The sequence below is a fragment of the Equus quagga genome, chromosome 11 (assembly GCF_021613505.1).
Source record: "Equus quagga isolate Etosha38 chromosome 11, UCLA_HA_Equagga_1.0, whole genome shotgun sequence".
Lineage (NCBI taxonomy): Eukaryota > Metazoa > Chordata > Mammalia > Perissodactyla > Equidae > Equus > Equus quagga.
The window spans coordinates 69,845,546-69,861,570 of NC_060277.1; the positions used below are offsets into that span (position 1 = coordinate 69,845,546).

At 37.2% G+C, this 16,025-nt stretch overlaps 1 protein-coding gene across 1 annotated transcript; it reads left to right on the forward strand.

Annotated features, from left to right (window-relative positions):
* The first annotated feature begins 4,857 nt into the window (after window positions 1-4,857).
* LOC124247386 (olfactory receptor-like protein DTMT) lies at window positions 4,858-5,802 on the forward strand. Its single transcript, XM_046676599.1, has one exon. It carries the CDS (start codon window positions 4,858-4,860, stop codon window positions 5,800-5,802), a length of 945 nt encoding a protein of 314 aa, XP_046532555.1.
* The last annotated feature ends 10,223 nt before the right edge of the window (window positions 5,803-16,025 follow it).

Here is a 16,025-nt window from a genome sequence, read left to right on the forward strand (position 1 = left end):
TTCTAGTCTCTGGAAGCTGAGACTGCTGCTTGGCCATTTTGGGTTATGTAACTGAACCAACAGGAAAACAAAGGAGTTACCATACTGTCTGGAGTAATTCAATCCAAATTACCAATAGAAAATTGAGTTTCTCTACATAACAAGGAAAGGAATGACCATGCCTGATATCCAGGAGATTCTTTGGGGTACCACTTAGTAAAAGTTAATGAAACTGTAGCAACCCAATAAAGGTGATAAAACTGAGGATTCAGACTCCGGAGGAATGAAGGTTGAATGTAAAGAACCCCATTGAGCTGAGATGATGACAAAGGGAATGTGGAATAGCAATGGGAGAAAGAGTTATAAATGTTAGCTATGGCCTTGTGATCAATTGCAGGGTGAGGAAGAGCTGGAAACTGGAGGTAATCTGACACATAGGGAGAGTACTAGAGATGACGGTGGTAGCGGGGTGTTATTAAGGTTTTTCTACAGAGGTAAGAAGCTATACGTACCTCAGTGGGATACAAATCTGGGTTTCTTTTCTATGTAGGCCTGAGGAAGAGATGAATCTGATGTAGGAGAGTTTATCTTTTATTATCCTTTCCATAAATCTGCGTATGGTTGAGCATAGTAGTTTAATCCTTGTTAACAGCAGGTGTCTCTCTCCTCTGAGGTATTTTTATGGGGAATTGGGTTGTAGTGAGATTATTCCACCCTGGGAATCTTTCCAAAATATATGCCTTTCATGGTGGTACTCTGCTCAAAGACCTCTGATGGCTTCTTTTTGCCCATAGGATAACGCCTAAACTCCCACATTCTAAGATATTTTAGGATATTCACAGTCTGGTCCCTGCTTGTTTTTATGGCTTCTCCAACCATCTTCCTTCATCTTCAAAAATGTAGGCTCCAACCCCACAGGACTACTGTCCATTACCTAAACAGGCAGTGATTAAGCATCCATGCATGTGCTGCTCTCCATACCCATCTTCCCCCAAACTATAGTCAAGTGTGTTCAGTGACTGTAATCAATCACTGCTCCAGGAGTCTCAGAGCATTTGTCCTAGAGAGGTCCTGGGTAATTATTTCATCTTTAATGAGTTCCTCCAGGATCCGGACTCCTCTGGGATCCAGGGCCCCTTTGGCCCAGGGATGTGTAGGGTGGGAGATGTGAGAAGGGATGTTGCAGACACAGGTGATAACAACAGAGGCTGTTACTTCACATGCCTTAGTGAATAAAGGGGAGCAGAATCTCAGGTCAGGCTCCTGGAGTCACCCTCAGGCACACTGGGTAAGTTGGGCAGAGGGTGAATGAGCTGGTCCGTTATGGTCCTTCCAACGTGAGGATCTTGATTACCAGTTTGTATGATGTTCTGCAGGATGGTTTTTCACATATGATAACCCTCTTCTTCTCCATCTCTCAGCCTTCCAAGATTTTTCCACATTATAGAAATATTTTGACTGATGTTCACCAGTTGTATTAATCTTTTTATTAAGGATAGCATTCATAAATATTACTTTGTAATGAATCTCATAAAATTGTATCATTTCAACACAAGACATCTGTGTGAGACAGGCATTTAATGTAGAGGTTCTTAACCCTTGACTATGTATTTGAATTACACAAAGAACTTTAAAATGCTTTGAGAGGCTAGCCCTCCTCAGAGATTCTGATTACACTTATTGGGGGAGGGTGCAGTAATCTGTATTTTAAAAATGTGTAGCTCAAAGTATGGTCCACAAACCAGCATCGCCAAATGTAAAATCTGTGCTTATAAAATGCGTAATTTTAGGCACCACACAGACCTACTAAATCAAAATCAGCATTTAACAGGGCCCTTAGGTAGTTCACATGTAAATTAAACTTTTAGAAGCACTGCCCTTTGTGATTCTCATTTGCAGTCCAGACTGAGAACTACTGATTCCACCAGGTGAAGATGGGGGGTGGGGGGAGGGCATCATTAAAGGAGCAGCTGACGCTCATATGCTTGATCAGTGGCAGCATCTGCAAGTGCCGGCTTTCTGGTTTGTGATTCCTAATGAGACCGTTGACACCAGAGATGAGGCCCACTAGTTTCCCAGAGGAGAAAAATTCTGAGAAATTAGGCATATGAAACTTCACTTGATGCTTTTCTCTACTGCAACACCAGCACATTATGCCAACATGTTGAAAATTAGGAATGTGGCTCAATTAAACAGCATCAGCAGGGTGAAAATCCCAGCAGATGAACTAGGTTATGTTTCTTTAGAGAAGGAACTTCCCGTATCCCTTAATGCTCCTCCTTAGCTTTCTTAGTCAGCCCTGAGGCACACTTTGAGGTATGAATATCTGGAGAAGAACTGGAGCAAGGTCTCAAGGGTAGTAATTATCTCTATTTTTTTCCTTTTCTCCCCAAATTACTAAACCTCCCCATCAGATTAATTTTTTTGGAGTAATATCACTGAATCCTATGGATATCAACAAGGAAAAAGTGACAGTGTAGCTGTGTATACTGGGTTGTCTGTTTAGGATAAAGAGTAGTGTGGTTGAGGTAGTCTAGTATTTTCCATAAGTCTGAGGTTACATCTGGGAATTCTGTAATAAAGTGTCAAAAACTAATGAGTTCTTGTTCTGTGAGGATTTGATAGCAGTAGATATTCTGACTTAACAGGAGTTTTCTGTATTTAAAGTTGGATGAATGTGTGTCTCAGCCTGAAGCACATCCAGGAAATATTTATGAAACATCGGCTACATCCGGGTACTGTGCCAGGTGCTGGCACTGCTGTAGTCATGAGGCAGACAGAACCTTTCCTGCATGGAGTTTACAATCTGGTAGGAAAGACAGCTATAAACAAATAATCTCCTGGGCATTGAGTGTTATGGGACAAGCACAGGATGCTGTGGGAACATAGAAGCGTGTTCTTACTTGGTCTGGGATAAAAGGGAAGGTTTAGCTGAATAAGTGACATGTAATATACCTGAAGGATAAGTAGGGGCAAGTCAGGTGAAGAGGGAGCAGAAGGAAGAAGATGCTACTGTAGGGGAGGAGGACATTTCCTCTCCCCAAATGGGGGTTCGTCTAGCTGGAGAACGAATTAAATTCACATGAGACAGAATAGCAAGAGAAAATTAAACAAAGCTTTATGAGGAACCATGGCCCGGGGCCTTTCTTCCCGAAGGAAGAAAGGGCACCGAAGAAGTGGGGTACACATAGTGGTTATATACCCCCAAACAGGGTGTTTCACATGTGATTGAAATGTCCCTTTTACAGTAGTCACGAGGCCGCTCTGTCAGCACAGAACTCGATGGAAATGACAGATAGGTCTGCTGTCCCAGTGAACACTGGGGGGGGGCAGGGGTGTTGCCTCGGGGGGGGGGGGGGGGCGGTGGTGGTGTCACAGATGAGCGCCGCAATCGGTTCCCAGCCTAAAGAAAGATGCTTAATCTTTAAGGAGATTCCAACGTTGGGAGGGGGAGGGAAGTCAGTTACAGGAGGTTACCAGACTAGCACAATAAACAAATGCAGATTTAAGTCCTTGCCTTTGGTATTGATTAAGAGTTTTTAGAGAGAAGGTCATCTCCTTTCTTCTTCCTGGTACAGAAAGGGAGGCACCTTTTACAGATAGAGATTTACCTTACAAATGTAAATGTGTCCTAACAAAGGGCAAGTTCCATTCCTCCTTCCCTGTCCCAGTTTATCAAAAGCAATCAGCCTCAAATAATCCTGATGCCAAAGAGACATATCTTGGGGTGACCAATTCCAGGTCCCCACACTACGCAAGAGGACCAGCAAGTGTGAAAGGTTGGAGGCAAGAAATTGTGTCTTTCAAGTCTAGCATTGATGGAGAGTGGAATGTGTGTGTTATTATGGGACAAGATGAAGCTGTGGAGGTAGAAAAGGGTCAGATTATGAAGCACCTTTTGTGCCCTTGAAAGCAGTCTTGCCTTACCTTAAAAGCTGTGAAGATCCATGAGGACTTTAAGGAGAATGATGATCAGATTTTCATCTTAGAATGCCACAGGGTGAAGAGATTGAATGAGGGTGAGCATGGAAGCAAGGAGATAAATTAAGAAGCTGTTCCAATAGTACAGACAAGTTATGATGTTAGCCTGGCCCAAGGTAGTGAGAGTTGGGATAGGAGTGGATGAACGAGAAAGAGAATTAAATGACAGAACTATAGGACTTAATAGATTGGATGTTGGTAGTGACAGAAAGGAGGGAATGGAAGAAAACTCTTAGGTTTATGACTTGAGCCTGGATTTCTTTTACTGAGATATGGGACATTTGGAGGAGTGGATTCGGAGAAGTGCAGGGTGAAATCATGAGTTTCCCTTGGGATGCTTTGAGCTGAAGATGCTTGTGATAGTCCATGGGGAGATAATCATTAAGCAATTGATTATATGGTTCCAAAGGTGATAGAAGTTTACCCATGAGATTTAGATGGTAATTGATGCCATAGGAATAGGCGAGCTCTTTCAGGACTGAATATGTAGAATTATAAGAGAACAGTGTTTAGGAAAAAGCCCAAGGAAACACCAATATATAAGATAATGTTAGAGAACAAACCAATCACAGTTACTGAGGATGAGCGGCCAGTGAAGTATCAGGAGAACCTGTGTGATCACACAGAAGATAAGAGATGAGACTGTCTTAGAAGGGAGGGAAGAGTCAATATCGTTACCTGCTAATTAATGAGAAATGAAGAAAACAAGTCTGAAAAGTGGCTTGGATTTAGTGATGTGTTATATTCCTGGTTATAGAGAGTGTTATTACTGATAATGAAGGTGAAAATAATTACCGTGGAACAACTAACAGTCCATGTATCATAGAAATATGTTCATTTTTATTCAGATTTTTAATGGACACTGTTATTTTCTCCTAAAGATACTAGACACAAATCATGACAGGAAGAAATCAAACCGTCGTCTCAGACTTCCTCCTCCTGGGTCTGCAGATTGAGCCAGAGCAGCAAAACCTGTTCTATGCTCTGTTCCTGGTCATGTATGTTACCACCATCCTGGGGAACCTCCTCATAATTTTCCTCATTCGACTGGATTCCCACCTTCACACACCCATGTATTTGTTTCTCAGCAATTTGTCCTTCTCTGATATCTGCTTCTCTTCTGTGACCATTCCCAAGTTGTTGCAGAACATGCAGAGCCAAGAACCATCCATTCCCTATGCTGGCTGCCTGACCCAAATGTACTTCTTCCTGTTTTTTGCAGACCTGGAGAGCTTCCTTCTTGTGGCCATGGCCCATGACCGCTATGTGGCCATCTGCTTCCCCCTGCGCTACAGCACCATCATGAGCCCCAAGCTCTGTCTCTCCCTGGTGGTGCTGTCCTGGGTGCTGACCACATTCCATGCCATGTTACACACCCTGCTCATGGCCAGATTATGTTTTTGTGGGGACAACATGATCCCCCACTTTTTCTGTGATATGTCTGCTCTGCTGAAGCTGTCCTGCTCTGACACCCGAGTCAATGAGTTGGTGATATTTATCATGGGAGGATTCATTCTCGTCATCCCATTTCTACTCATCATCTTGTCCTATGCACAAATTGTCTCCTCCATCCTCAAGGTCCCTTCTGCGAGGGGCATCCGCAAGGCGTTCTCTACCTGTGGTTCCCACATCTCTGTGGTGTCATTGTTCTATGGGACAGTTATTGGTCTCTATTTATGTCCGTCAAGTAGTAATTCTACTGTTAAGGAGATTGCCATGGCTATGATGTACACTGTGGTGACCCCCATGTTGAACCCCTTCATCTACAGCCTGAGGAACAGAGACATGAAGAGAGCCCTGGGAAGAGTCTTTTACAGAAAGAAAATTCTCTTCTCTCTATGATGGTAAAGCTTGGGATTTTTACATAATATTATCCTGTAGATAGATTGATATTAATATTGGGATATTCACCCAGACATTTTTTTCACCATGCAACTTTCTGTTAAAATGACATACTAAATAATTGTCCAATAAGTAAAAGAGATGAAGTGAAGGTATGTTGTTGAACTTGGAAAGGGGACCTCAGTGACCTGTTTAGCAAGGCCTTCCTCTATTTTTCCTGGGTGACCCTGAAGAAGCATCATTTAAAAACTTTCAATTAATCTCTGTCTCCAGTTGTTGAAAAACTAATTTATCACGTGTTATTATTATTTTTTAAACCCAAACTCTGCTTTAAATAATACTTCGTCCTCCCAGGTCCATACTGACTAAAACTGAAACATCTCACTTTCCTGCTTACCTCTGCTAAACTGGACATTTTATTGTTGACTACAGATTTTTACTTGCCTCTTCTCTTCACAGCATTCTGTCTCTTAGCCTTTTTTCTTCTGATTTATTTTCATGTGTGCATTATCTTTTTGACCTGATCTGAACCTCAAGTGAACTTTCTATTTCCATTTCTACAATGGTTTAGTTTGTCTTTGCATGGAGGTAGCTTCTAGCTAGGGCCCTAAAAGTTATTCCCTCAGGTATGGGGAAGGAAGCCAGAGTTAAGAACTTCACTCTTTAAAGATGTCTCTCTCCTGCTTAGTATTTTGGAATTTAACAACAAATTTTAAATCTATAATATTATTCTACTCTTATAATGTTTCCACAGAGGAATCTAATTGCCATTTTAAAGATTAAAAAATGTGAACTTTCATGACTTGCCAAGGTCCAGGAGTGGGTCAGTACTGAGCTTAAGATCTCAGACTATCTGATTTTAGGGTTTCTTCTTCTCATTTCCTCCTACCTCAGAAATAAAGGGTGTAGCCATTGATTTTTCAAGCTTAGCTCTACATATGACATCGTCTAGATTTTCAACATTGGTTCATTTGTTTTCTTATTCTCTCCTCTAAGGGATGGCATCTAAACCCATCACTTTAATCCTCTCATATTTATGCTTACCTCCACATCTCTATCTGCAGTCTAGACCCTTCTCCAGTTCTCTGTTTTTATTTTCAATTTCATAGTTGGCACCTCCACTTGATGTTCTTTGAGAACTTCAGTCTTTACATACAAAAAATTGAACTCTTCATATTTCTCCCATATCTGCTCTTTGTTTTCTATTCCATTTGGTTTTTTAAGCTTTATTGAAGTGTAATTTATAAAAGTCATATACATTTAATGTATCCATCTTGAGTTTGGACATATACATACACCCATGATACCTTCACTACAACCAATGTACTAAACATATTCATCAGCTCCAAGAATTTCCTTGTGTTCTTTGATGGTTTTTGTTTTCTTTTTTTTTGTAGAAGCATTAACCATGAGATCTATCCTCTTAACATATTTTAGAGTACACAATGCCATATTATTAATTGTAGGTACTATATTGTACAGCAGAGCTTTAGTACTTACTCATCTTGCATAACAGAAACTTTACACCCATTGAAAAACAATTCTCATTTTCCATTTCCCTGCTGCCTCTGACAACCACCAGTCTATTCTCTCTATCTATGAGTTTGACTACTATTTTAGATACCTCATATAAGTGGAATCATGCAGTATCTGTCCACTTATGACTGGGTTATTTCATTTAACGTAAAGTCCTCTAGGCTCATCCATGTTCTCACAAATGGCACGATTACCTTCTTGTTTTGCCGAATCATATTCTTTTGTACATACATAGCACATTTTCTTTATCTATTCATTTTTTGATGGACATTTGAGTTGTTTCCATATATTGGCTATTGTGAATAATGCTGCAATGAACATGGGGATGCAGAAACCTCTTCGAGGTCCTATTTCCTTTGCATATATAGCCAACGGTATATAATGGTTCCAGTTTTTCCATATCCTCTCCAACACTTATCTTTTTTTTGACACTATCCATCCTAACAGGTGTGAGATGATATCCCATTGTGGTTTTGATCTGTGTTTCCCTGATGATTAGTGATTTTGAGCACCTTTTAATGTACCTCGTGGCCATTTGTATGTCTTCTTTGGAGAAATGTCTATTTAAGTCCTCTGCCTGGTTTTTAACTGGGTTACTTTTTTTTTTTTAGTTTTTGAGTTGTAGGAGATTCTAACATATTTTGGATATTAACTCCTTATCAGAATGATGGTTTGGAAATATTTTCTCCCCCCAAAGGATGACTTTTCACTCCGTTGGTTGTTTTCCTTGCTGTGCATAAGCTTTAGTTTGCTGTAGCATCAGAAAGAATAACCCAAGGGTTTATTTCCACTTGATCATGTTGTATGATTCTTTAAATTTTCTGTTGAATTCAGTTTGCTAATATTGTGTTGAGAATTGTGCATCTATATTCACCAGGGATATTGGTCTGTAGTTTTCTTTCTTGTAGTGTCCTTATCTGGCTTTGGTATCAGGGTAATGCTGACCTCATAAAATGAGTTTCGGAGTGCTTCCTCCTCTTCAATTTTTTGGAAGAGTTTGAGAAGGATTGGCATTAATTCTTTAAATTTTTGGTAGAATTCATCAATGAAACCATCTGGTTCTTGTCTTTTCTTCATTGGGAGGTTTTGATTGCTGACTCAATCTCTTTCCTCTTTATTGATTTGTTTTGATTTTCTATTTCTTCATAATTCAGCCTTGGTACGTTGTATGTTTCTAGTAAGTTAACCATTTCTTCTAGGTTTTCCAATTTGTTGGTATATGATTGTTCCTAGTAGTCTCTTATGATCCTTTATATTTCTGTAGTGGTAGTTGTAATGTCTCCTTTTTTATTCCTGATTTTAGTTTTTGAGTTTTCTCTCTCTCTCTCTTTTTTTTAAATCTAACTAAGGGTTTGGCAATTTTGTTTATCTTTTGGAAGAACCAGCTTATAGTTTCATTGGTCTTTGCTGTTGTTTTTCTGGTTTATATCTCATTTATTTCTGCTCTGATCTTTGCTATTTCATTCCTTGTGCTAACTTTGGGTTTAGTTTGTTCCTTTTCTTCTTTCCTGAGGTGTAAAGTTAGGTTTTTTACTTGAGATCTTTCTTTTTTTTTTTTTAATATAGGTGTTTATCACTATAAACTTAACCCTTAGAATTGCTTTTGCAGCATCCCATAGGTTTTGGCATGTTGTGTTTCTATTTTGTTTGTTTCAAGATATATACTGATTTCCCTTTTGATTAATTCCTTGACCCATTGGTTGTTCAGGAATGTGTTGTTTAATTTCATATTTGTGAATTTTCCAGCTTCCCTCCTGTTATTGACTTCTAGTTTCATACCGTTGTGGTCAGAAATGATACTTGGTATAATTTCAATCTTAAATTTGCTAAGACTTCTTTTGTGGCCCATTTTATGATCTATCCTGGACAGTGTTCCACGTGCACTTGAGAAGATGTGTATTCTGCTGTTGTTGGATGGATTGTTCTTTATAAGTCTGTTAGGTCCATTTGGTCTAAAGTATGGTTCAAGTATGATGTTTCTTTGTTGATTTGTGACTGGGTGATCTATCCATTGTTGGAAGTGAAGTATTGAAGTCCCCTACTATTATTATACTGTTGTCTGTTTCTCCCTTCAGATCTGTTAGTATTTGCTTAATATATTTAGGTACTCCAAAGATGAGTGCATATATATTTATGATTTGTTATATCTTCTTGATGAATTGACCCTTTTATCATTATGTAATGGCTTTTTTTGTCTATTGTTACTGTTTTTGGTTTGAATTCTATTTTGTCTGATATAAGTATAGCTTCTCTTGCTCTCTTTTTGGTTTCCACTTGAATGGAATATTTTTTCCATCCCTTGACTTGAGCCTATGTGTGTCCTTAATGTGGAAAATTGGTATAATTTCTTCCTTAAGTTTTTGGTAGAATTTACAGGCAAACCCATCTGGGCCTGATACTCTGTTTTGGGAGTTTATTAATATTGACTCAGTAAAAAACATATATAGACTTATTGAGATTGTCTATTTCTTTTTGTATGAATTTTGGCAGATTGTGTCTTTTAAGATATTCAAAAGATCTTTCAAAATATTCAAGATATTTCAAGATCTATTTCATCTAGCTTATAAAATTTGTGGTCATACAGTTGTTCATAGTATTCTTTTATTATCCTTTTAATATTCATAAGATCTGTAGTGATGTCCCTTCTTTCATTTCTGATATTAGTGATTTGTGTCCTGTCTCTTTTTTTCTTAGTTAGCTTGACTAGAGGTGTATTAATTTTATTGCTCTCTTCAAAGAACTAGGTTTTATTTCATTGATTTTTTTCTACTGATTTTCTCTTTTCAATTTCATTGATTTCTGCTCTTATTTTTATTATTTATTTTCTTCTCCTTGCTTTGGATTTAATTTGCTCTTCGTTTTCTAGTTTCCTAAGGTGAAACTTAGATCATTGATTTTAGATCTTTCTTCTTTTCTAACATATACATTCAGCACTATAAATTTCCTTCAGGCACTGCTTTTGATAAATTGTGTTTTAATTTAGTTCAAAATATTAAGAAATTTCCCTTGAGATATCTTCTTTGACCTATGTGTTATTTAGAAGTGTGTGTTTAATTGCCAAACATTTTTGGATTTTCTAGGTATCTTTCTGTTATTTATTTCTGGTTTAATTCCACTGTGGCCTGACAGCAGACATTGTATGATGTCTATTCTTTTAAATTTGTTAAGGTGTGTTTGTGTCCTAGAATGTGGTGTGCCTTGGTGAATATTCTATGTGAACCTGAAAAGAGTGTATATTCCACTGTTGTTGGATGAAGTAGTCCATAGATGTCCATTATACCCAGTTGATTGATGGTGGTGTTGAGTTCAACTATGTTCTTACTGATTTTCTGCCTACTGGATCTGTCCATTTCTGAGAGAGGGGTGTCGAAGTCTCCAACTCTAATAGTAGATTCACCTATTTCTTCTTGCAGTTTTTGCCTCACATATTACATGCTTGGTTGTTGGGTGCATACATGTTAAGGATTGCTATAGCCTCTTAGAGAACTGAGCCCTTTATCACTCTGTAACGCCTCTCTTTATCTCTGATAACTTTCCTTGCTCTGAATCTCATGTATTCTGAAAATAATATTTTTTGTGAGGAAGATTGGCCCTCAGCTAACATCTGTTGCCAATCTTCCTCTCTCTGCTTAAGGAAGATCATCACTGAGCTAACATCTGTGCAAATCTTTCTCTGTTTTATGTGGGATGCATCGTAGTGTGGCTTGATAAGTGGTGCTAGGTCCACAGGATCTGAACCTGTGAACCCTGGGCCACTGAAGTGGAGTGTGCAAACTTAACCACTACGCCACTGGGCCAGCCACTGAAAATTTTTATTGAAATATAGTTTACATACAATAAAATGCACCCCTTTTAAGTGGATAGTTCAATGAGTTTTGACAAATGTAAGTGCTCAGATGACCTCAATTCCAGTCCAAATCTAGGTTTCAGTCAGCCCACAGTTCCCTTGTGATCCTTTGCAATCAGTCATCCTCTGATCCAGTTGTATACTGATCTGATTTCTGTCCCTAAATAATAGATTAGATTTCCTGGTTTTGAAATTTAAATAAATGGGAATCATATAGTATGTACTCTTTTGTATTTTTTGGTGTTCTTTTTGCTCAGCATGATGTTTTGAGATTCATCCATATAGTTGTATGTGTTGGTAGTATGTTCCTTTTGATTTCTGAGTAGCTATTACAGATAATGTTACTATGAATATTTTTGTATATGTATACCTTTCTATTGGATAAATACCTAGGAGTAAAATTTCTGGGTCATAGAGTAGGCCTGCATTCTAATATAGTAGACATTACCAAAGATATTTCCAAAGCAATCACACCAAATTGCACATCTCCGAGAAGAATATGAGAATTCTAGTTTCTTCACATCCTTACCAACACTAATATTGACAGTATTTTTTTTTATTTTAGTTATTCTGGTGAATGTGTAGTGGTATCTCATTTTTTGTATTTCTCTGGTATCTAATGAGATTGAGCCTCTTTTTGTATTTACTGGTCATTCAGATATCCTCTTTTATAAAATGTCTGCTTTAGCCCCTTGTTCATTTTCCTATTAAATTTTTTTCTTATTGACTTGTAGGCGTTCTTTATTCTGGATACAATAACTTTAAACTATCCTAGACTATTATGTATGTTATATGTGTTGCAAATATCTTCTTATAATTTGTGACTTGCAAGATTTTTCACTCTTATGGTATCTTTTGATTGCAGAATTAAAAAAAATTAAATGTAGTCTTTTATAGCAACGTTTCCCTTTATAGTCAGTGCTTTTTATTACTTGTAATGAAATCTTTTCTTCCTCAAAAGTTCTGGTGATATTCTATATTATCTTTTAGAAGCTTTATTGTTCTGTTATATTGTAATATTCTTTTGCATTTAGATCCACAGTGTGCCTGGAAATGATTTTTATACTTGGTACAAAGTCGCCATATCTCAAATATTTGGAAAATAAGCAGCACATTTCTAAATAACCCATGGGTCAAATAGGAAGTCATAAAGAAAATTATAAAATATTTTGAATTAAAATGAAAAGATAGCATTTCAAAATTAGTAGGATGCAGCTAAAGCAGTACTGAAAGGAAAATACATAGCATCAAATGCTTATATTACAAAAGAACTAATCAATGAGCAGTCTCAAATCAGTGATCTAAACTTCCAACATAAGTACATAGGAAAAGAAGAACAAATTAAAGCAAAAGAAAGAAAAGAAATAACACAAAGAGCAGAAATCAGTGAAATTGAGAACAGAAAAATGAAGCATAAAAATCATTGAAACCAACAGTTAGTTCTTTGAAAAGCTAAATAGAATAGATAAACTTTTAGTCCAAATGAATAAGAGGAGAAAAAAGAAAAACACAAAATATAAATATCAGGAAAGAAATAAAGAATATCACTACAAACTCCTACAGACATTAGAAGAATAATAATGGAATCATATGAACAATTATATGCCCATAAATGCTACAAGTTAGATGAAATGGATAAACTTGTTGAAAAACACAATTTCCAAAGCTCACTCACAAAGAATAGATAACTTCAATAGTCATTTCTATTAAAGAAATTGAATTTGTAGCTAAGACCTCTCTGACAAAGAAAACTCCAGGACCAGATGGCTTTACTGGTTAATTATATGAAGCAGTTAAGGAAGAAATACACACATACCTCATTTTATTGCACTTCACTTTATTGTACTTTTAGATATTGCATTTTTTATACATTGAAGATTTGTGGTAACCCTGCACCAAACAAGTCTATCAGCAACATTTTTCAAACAGCATTTGCTCACTTCATTTCTCTGTGTCACATTTTGGTAAATTTTGCAGTATTTCAAGTTTTTCATTATTGTTATATTTGTTATGGTGATCTGTGATCAGCGATCTTTGATGTTACTATTGTCATTGTTTTTGGGCACCATGAACTGTGCCCATATGATGGGGAACTTAATCAATAAATGTCGTGTATTCTGACTACACTAACCAGCCATTCTCCCATCTCTGTCCTTCTCCTTGGGCCTCTCTATTCCCTGAGACACAAAAGTGTTGAAATTAGGGTAATTAATAACACTACAGTGGCCTCTAAGTGTTCAAGTTCAAGGAAGAGTCACATATCTCTCACTTTAAATCAAAAGCTAGAAATGATTAAGCTGAGTGAGGAGGGCATGTTGAAGTCTAGATAGGCTGAAAGCTAGGCCTCTTGCACCAAACAGTTAGCCAAGTTGTGAATACAAAGAAAAGTTCTTGAAGGAAATTAAATGTGCTACTCCAGTGAGCATACAAATGATAAGAATGTGAAACAGCCATATTGCTGATATGGAGAAAGTTTTAGTGGTCTGGATAGAAGTAATCAGTCTCAACATTCTCTTAAGCCAAAGCCTAATCCAGAGCAAATCTCTAACTCTCTTTAATTCTGTGAAGGCTGAGAGAGGTGAGGAAGCTGCAGAAGAAAAGTTTGAAGCTAGCAGAGGTTGGTTTATGAAGTTTAAGGAAAGAAGCCATCTCCATGACATAAAAGTGCAAGATGAAGCGGCAAGTGCTGATGTAGAAGCTGCAGCAAGTTATTAAGATCTAACTAAGATAATTAATGAAGGTAGCTATGCTAAACATCAGATTTTCAAAGTAGGTGAAATAGTCTTATAAGAAGACCATCTAGGACTTTCATAGCTAGAGAGAAGTCAATGCCTGTCTTCAAAGCCTCAAAGGACAGCCAGACTCTCTTGTTAGGCACAAATGCAGCTGGTGACTTTAAGTTGAAGCCAATGCTCATTTACTATTTTGAAAATCCTAGGGCCCTTAAGAATTGCAATAAATCTACTCTGCCTATGCTCTGTAAATGAAACAACAAAGCCTGTATGACAGCACATCTGTTTACGATGTGGTTTACTGAATATTTTAAGCCCACTGTTGAGACCTACTGCTCAGAAAAAAAGATTCTTTTCCAAAGAAACTGCTTATTGACAATGTACCTGGTCACCCAAGAGCTCTAATGGAGAATGTACAATGAGATTAATATTGTTTTCATGCCTGTTAACAACATTTATTCTGCAGCCCATGGAACAAAAAGTAATTTTGACTTTCAAGTCTTATTATTTAAGAAATGCATTTCATAAGGATATAGCTGCTGTAGATAGTGATTCCTCTGATTGATCTGGGCAAAGTAAATTGAAAACCTTCTAGAAAAGATTCATCATTCTGGGTGCCATTAAGTACATTTGTGATTCATAGGAAGAAGTTAAAATATCAACATTAACAGAAGTTTGGAAGAAGTTGATTCCAACCCTGATAGATGACTTTGAGGGGTTCAAGACTTCAGTGGAGGAAGTAACCCCAGATTTGGTGGAAATAGTAAGAGAACTAGAATTAGATGTGTAGCCTGAAGATGTGAATTAATTGCTGCAATCTCATGATAAAACTTTAATGGATGAGGCAAAGATTCTTACAGATGGGCAAAGAAAGTGGCTTCTTGAGATGAAATCTACTCCTGGTGAAGATGCTGTGAAGACTGTTGAAACGACAACAAAGGATTTAGAATATTACATAAACTTAGTTGATAAAGCAGTGGCAGGGTTTGAGAGGATTGACTCCAATTTTGAAAGAAGTTCTACTGTGGGTAAAATGCTATCCAACAGCATCACATGCCACAGAGAAATCATTCATGAAAGGAAGGGTCAATCAATATGGCAAACTTCACTGTTGTCTTATTTTGAGAGGTATTCATAGCCACCCCAGCCTTCAGCAATCACCACCCTAACCAGTCAGCAGCCATCAACATCGAGGTAAGACCCTCTAGCAGCAAAAAGATTACATCTTACTGAAGACTTAGATGATGGTTAGCATTTTTTTAAGCAATAAAGTCTTTTTAAATTAAGATATGTATATTTTTTTAGACATAATGCTATCCCACACTTCATTGACTACAGTATAGTGTAAACATAACTTTTCATGCACTGGAAAATGAAAAAATTGTGTGACTCGCTTTATTGCAATATTCACTTTATTGTGGTGGTCTGGAACTAAACCCGTGCTATCCCTGAGGTATGCCTGTAATACTAATTCTGTGCAAACTTGTCCAGAATATAAGAGATGAGGAACTACTTATCAACTTCTTTAATGAGTTCCTGGTACAAACACCATGTAAAGACATTACAAGAAAACTATAAACCAATATTCTTCATGAACATAGACACTAAAAATCAAACATACAAACAAATAGAATGTAACAATATATGAAAAACATAATACATCACTATCAAGTGGAATTTATCTGGGAATCAGAAGCTGTTTCAACATTCAAAAATTGATCAATCTAAATGATCATATCAAGAACTAAAGGAAAAACCCATATGCTAAAGAAATCTCCACCATGGTGTGAAACCTTAAAGAAACTATTTAATTAAAGCTATATTCCAAATTTCAGTTCTTTGGATCGTGTGTCACATTGCTATCAAGTGGTCCTTTGCTTTTAAAAAGGGAATTTTATCTGGAAAAAAAATCATCTCCATAGGCGCAAAAAAGTTCTTTGACAAAAAAATTCAACATTAATTTAACCAATTTGTGATTAAAACTCTCAGCAAACAGGGAATGGAATGAAACTTCCTCAACCTGATGGAAGAGCAACTTTTAGAAAACTGTAGCTAACATCATAATGGAGAAAGATTGAATGCTGTCTCCCTAAGCTCAACAAAGTAAA

What these genes read in the sequence shown, in the direction of transcription:
- LOC124247386 (XM_046676599.1), top strand. Translation starts at nt 4,858, where the DNA reads ATGACAGGAAGAAATCAAACCGTCGTCTCAGACTTCCTCCTCCTGGGT.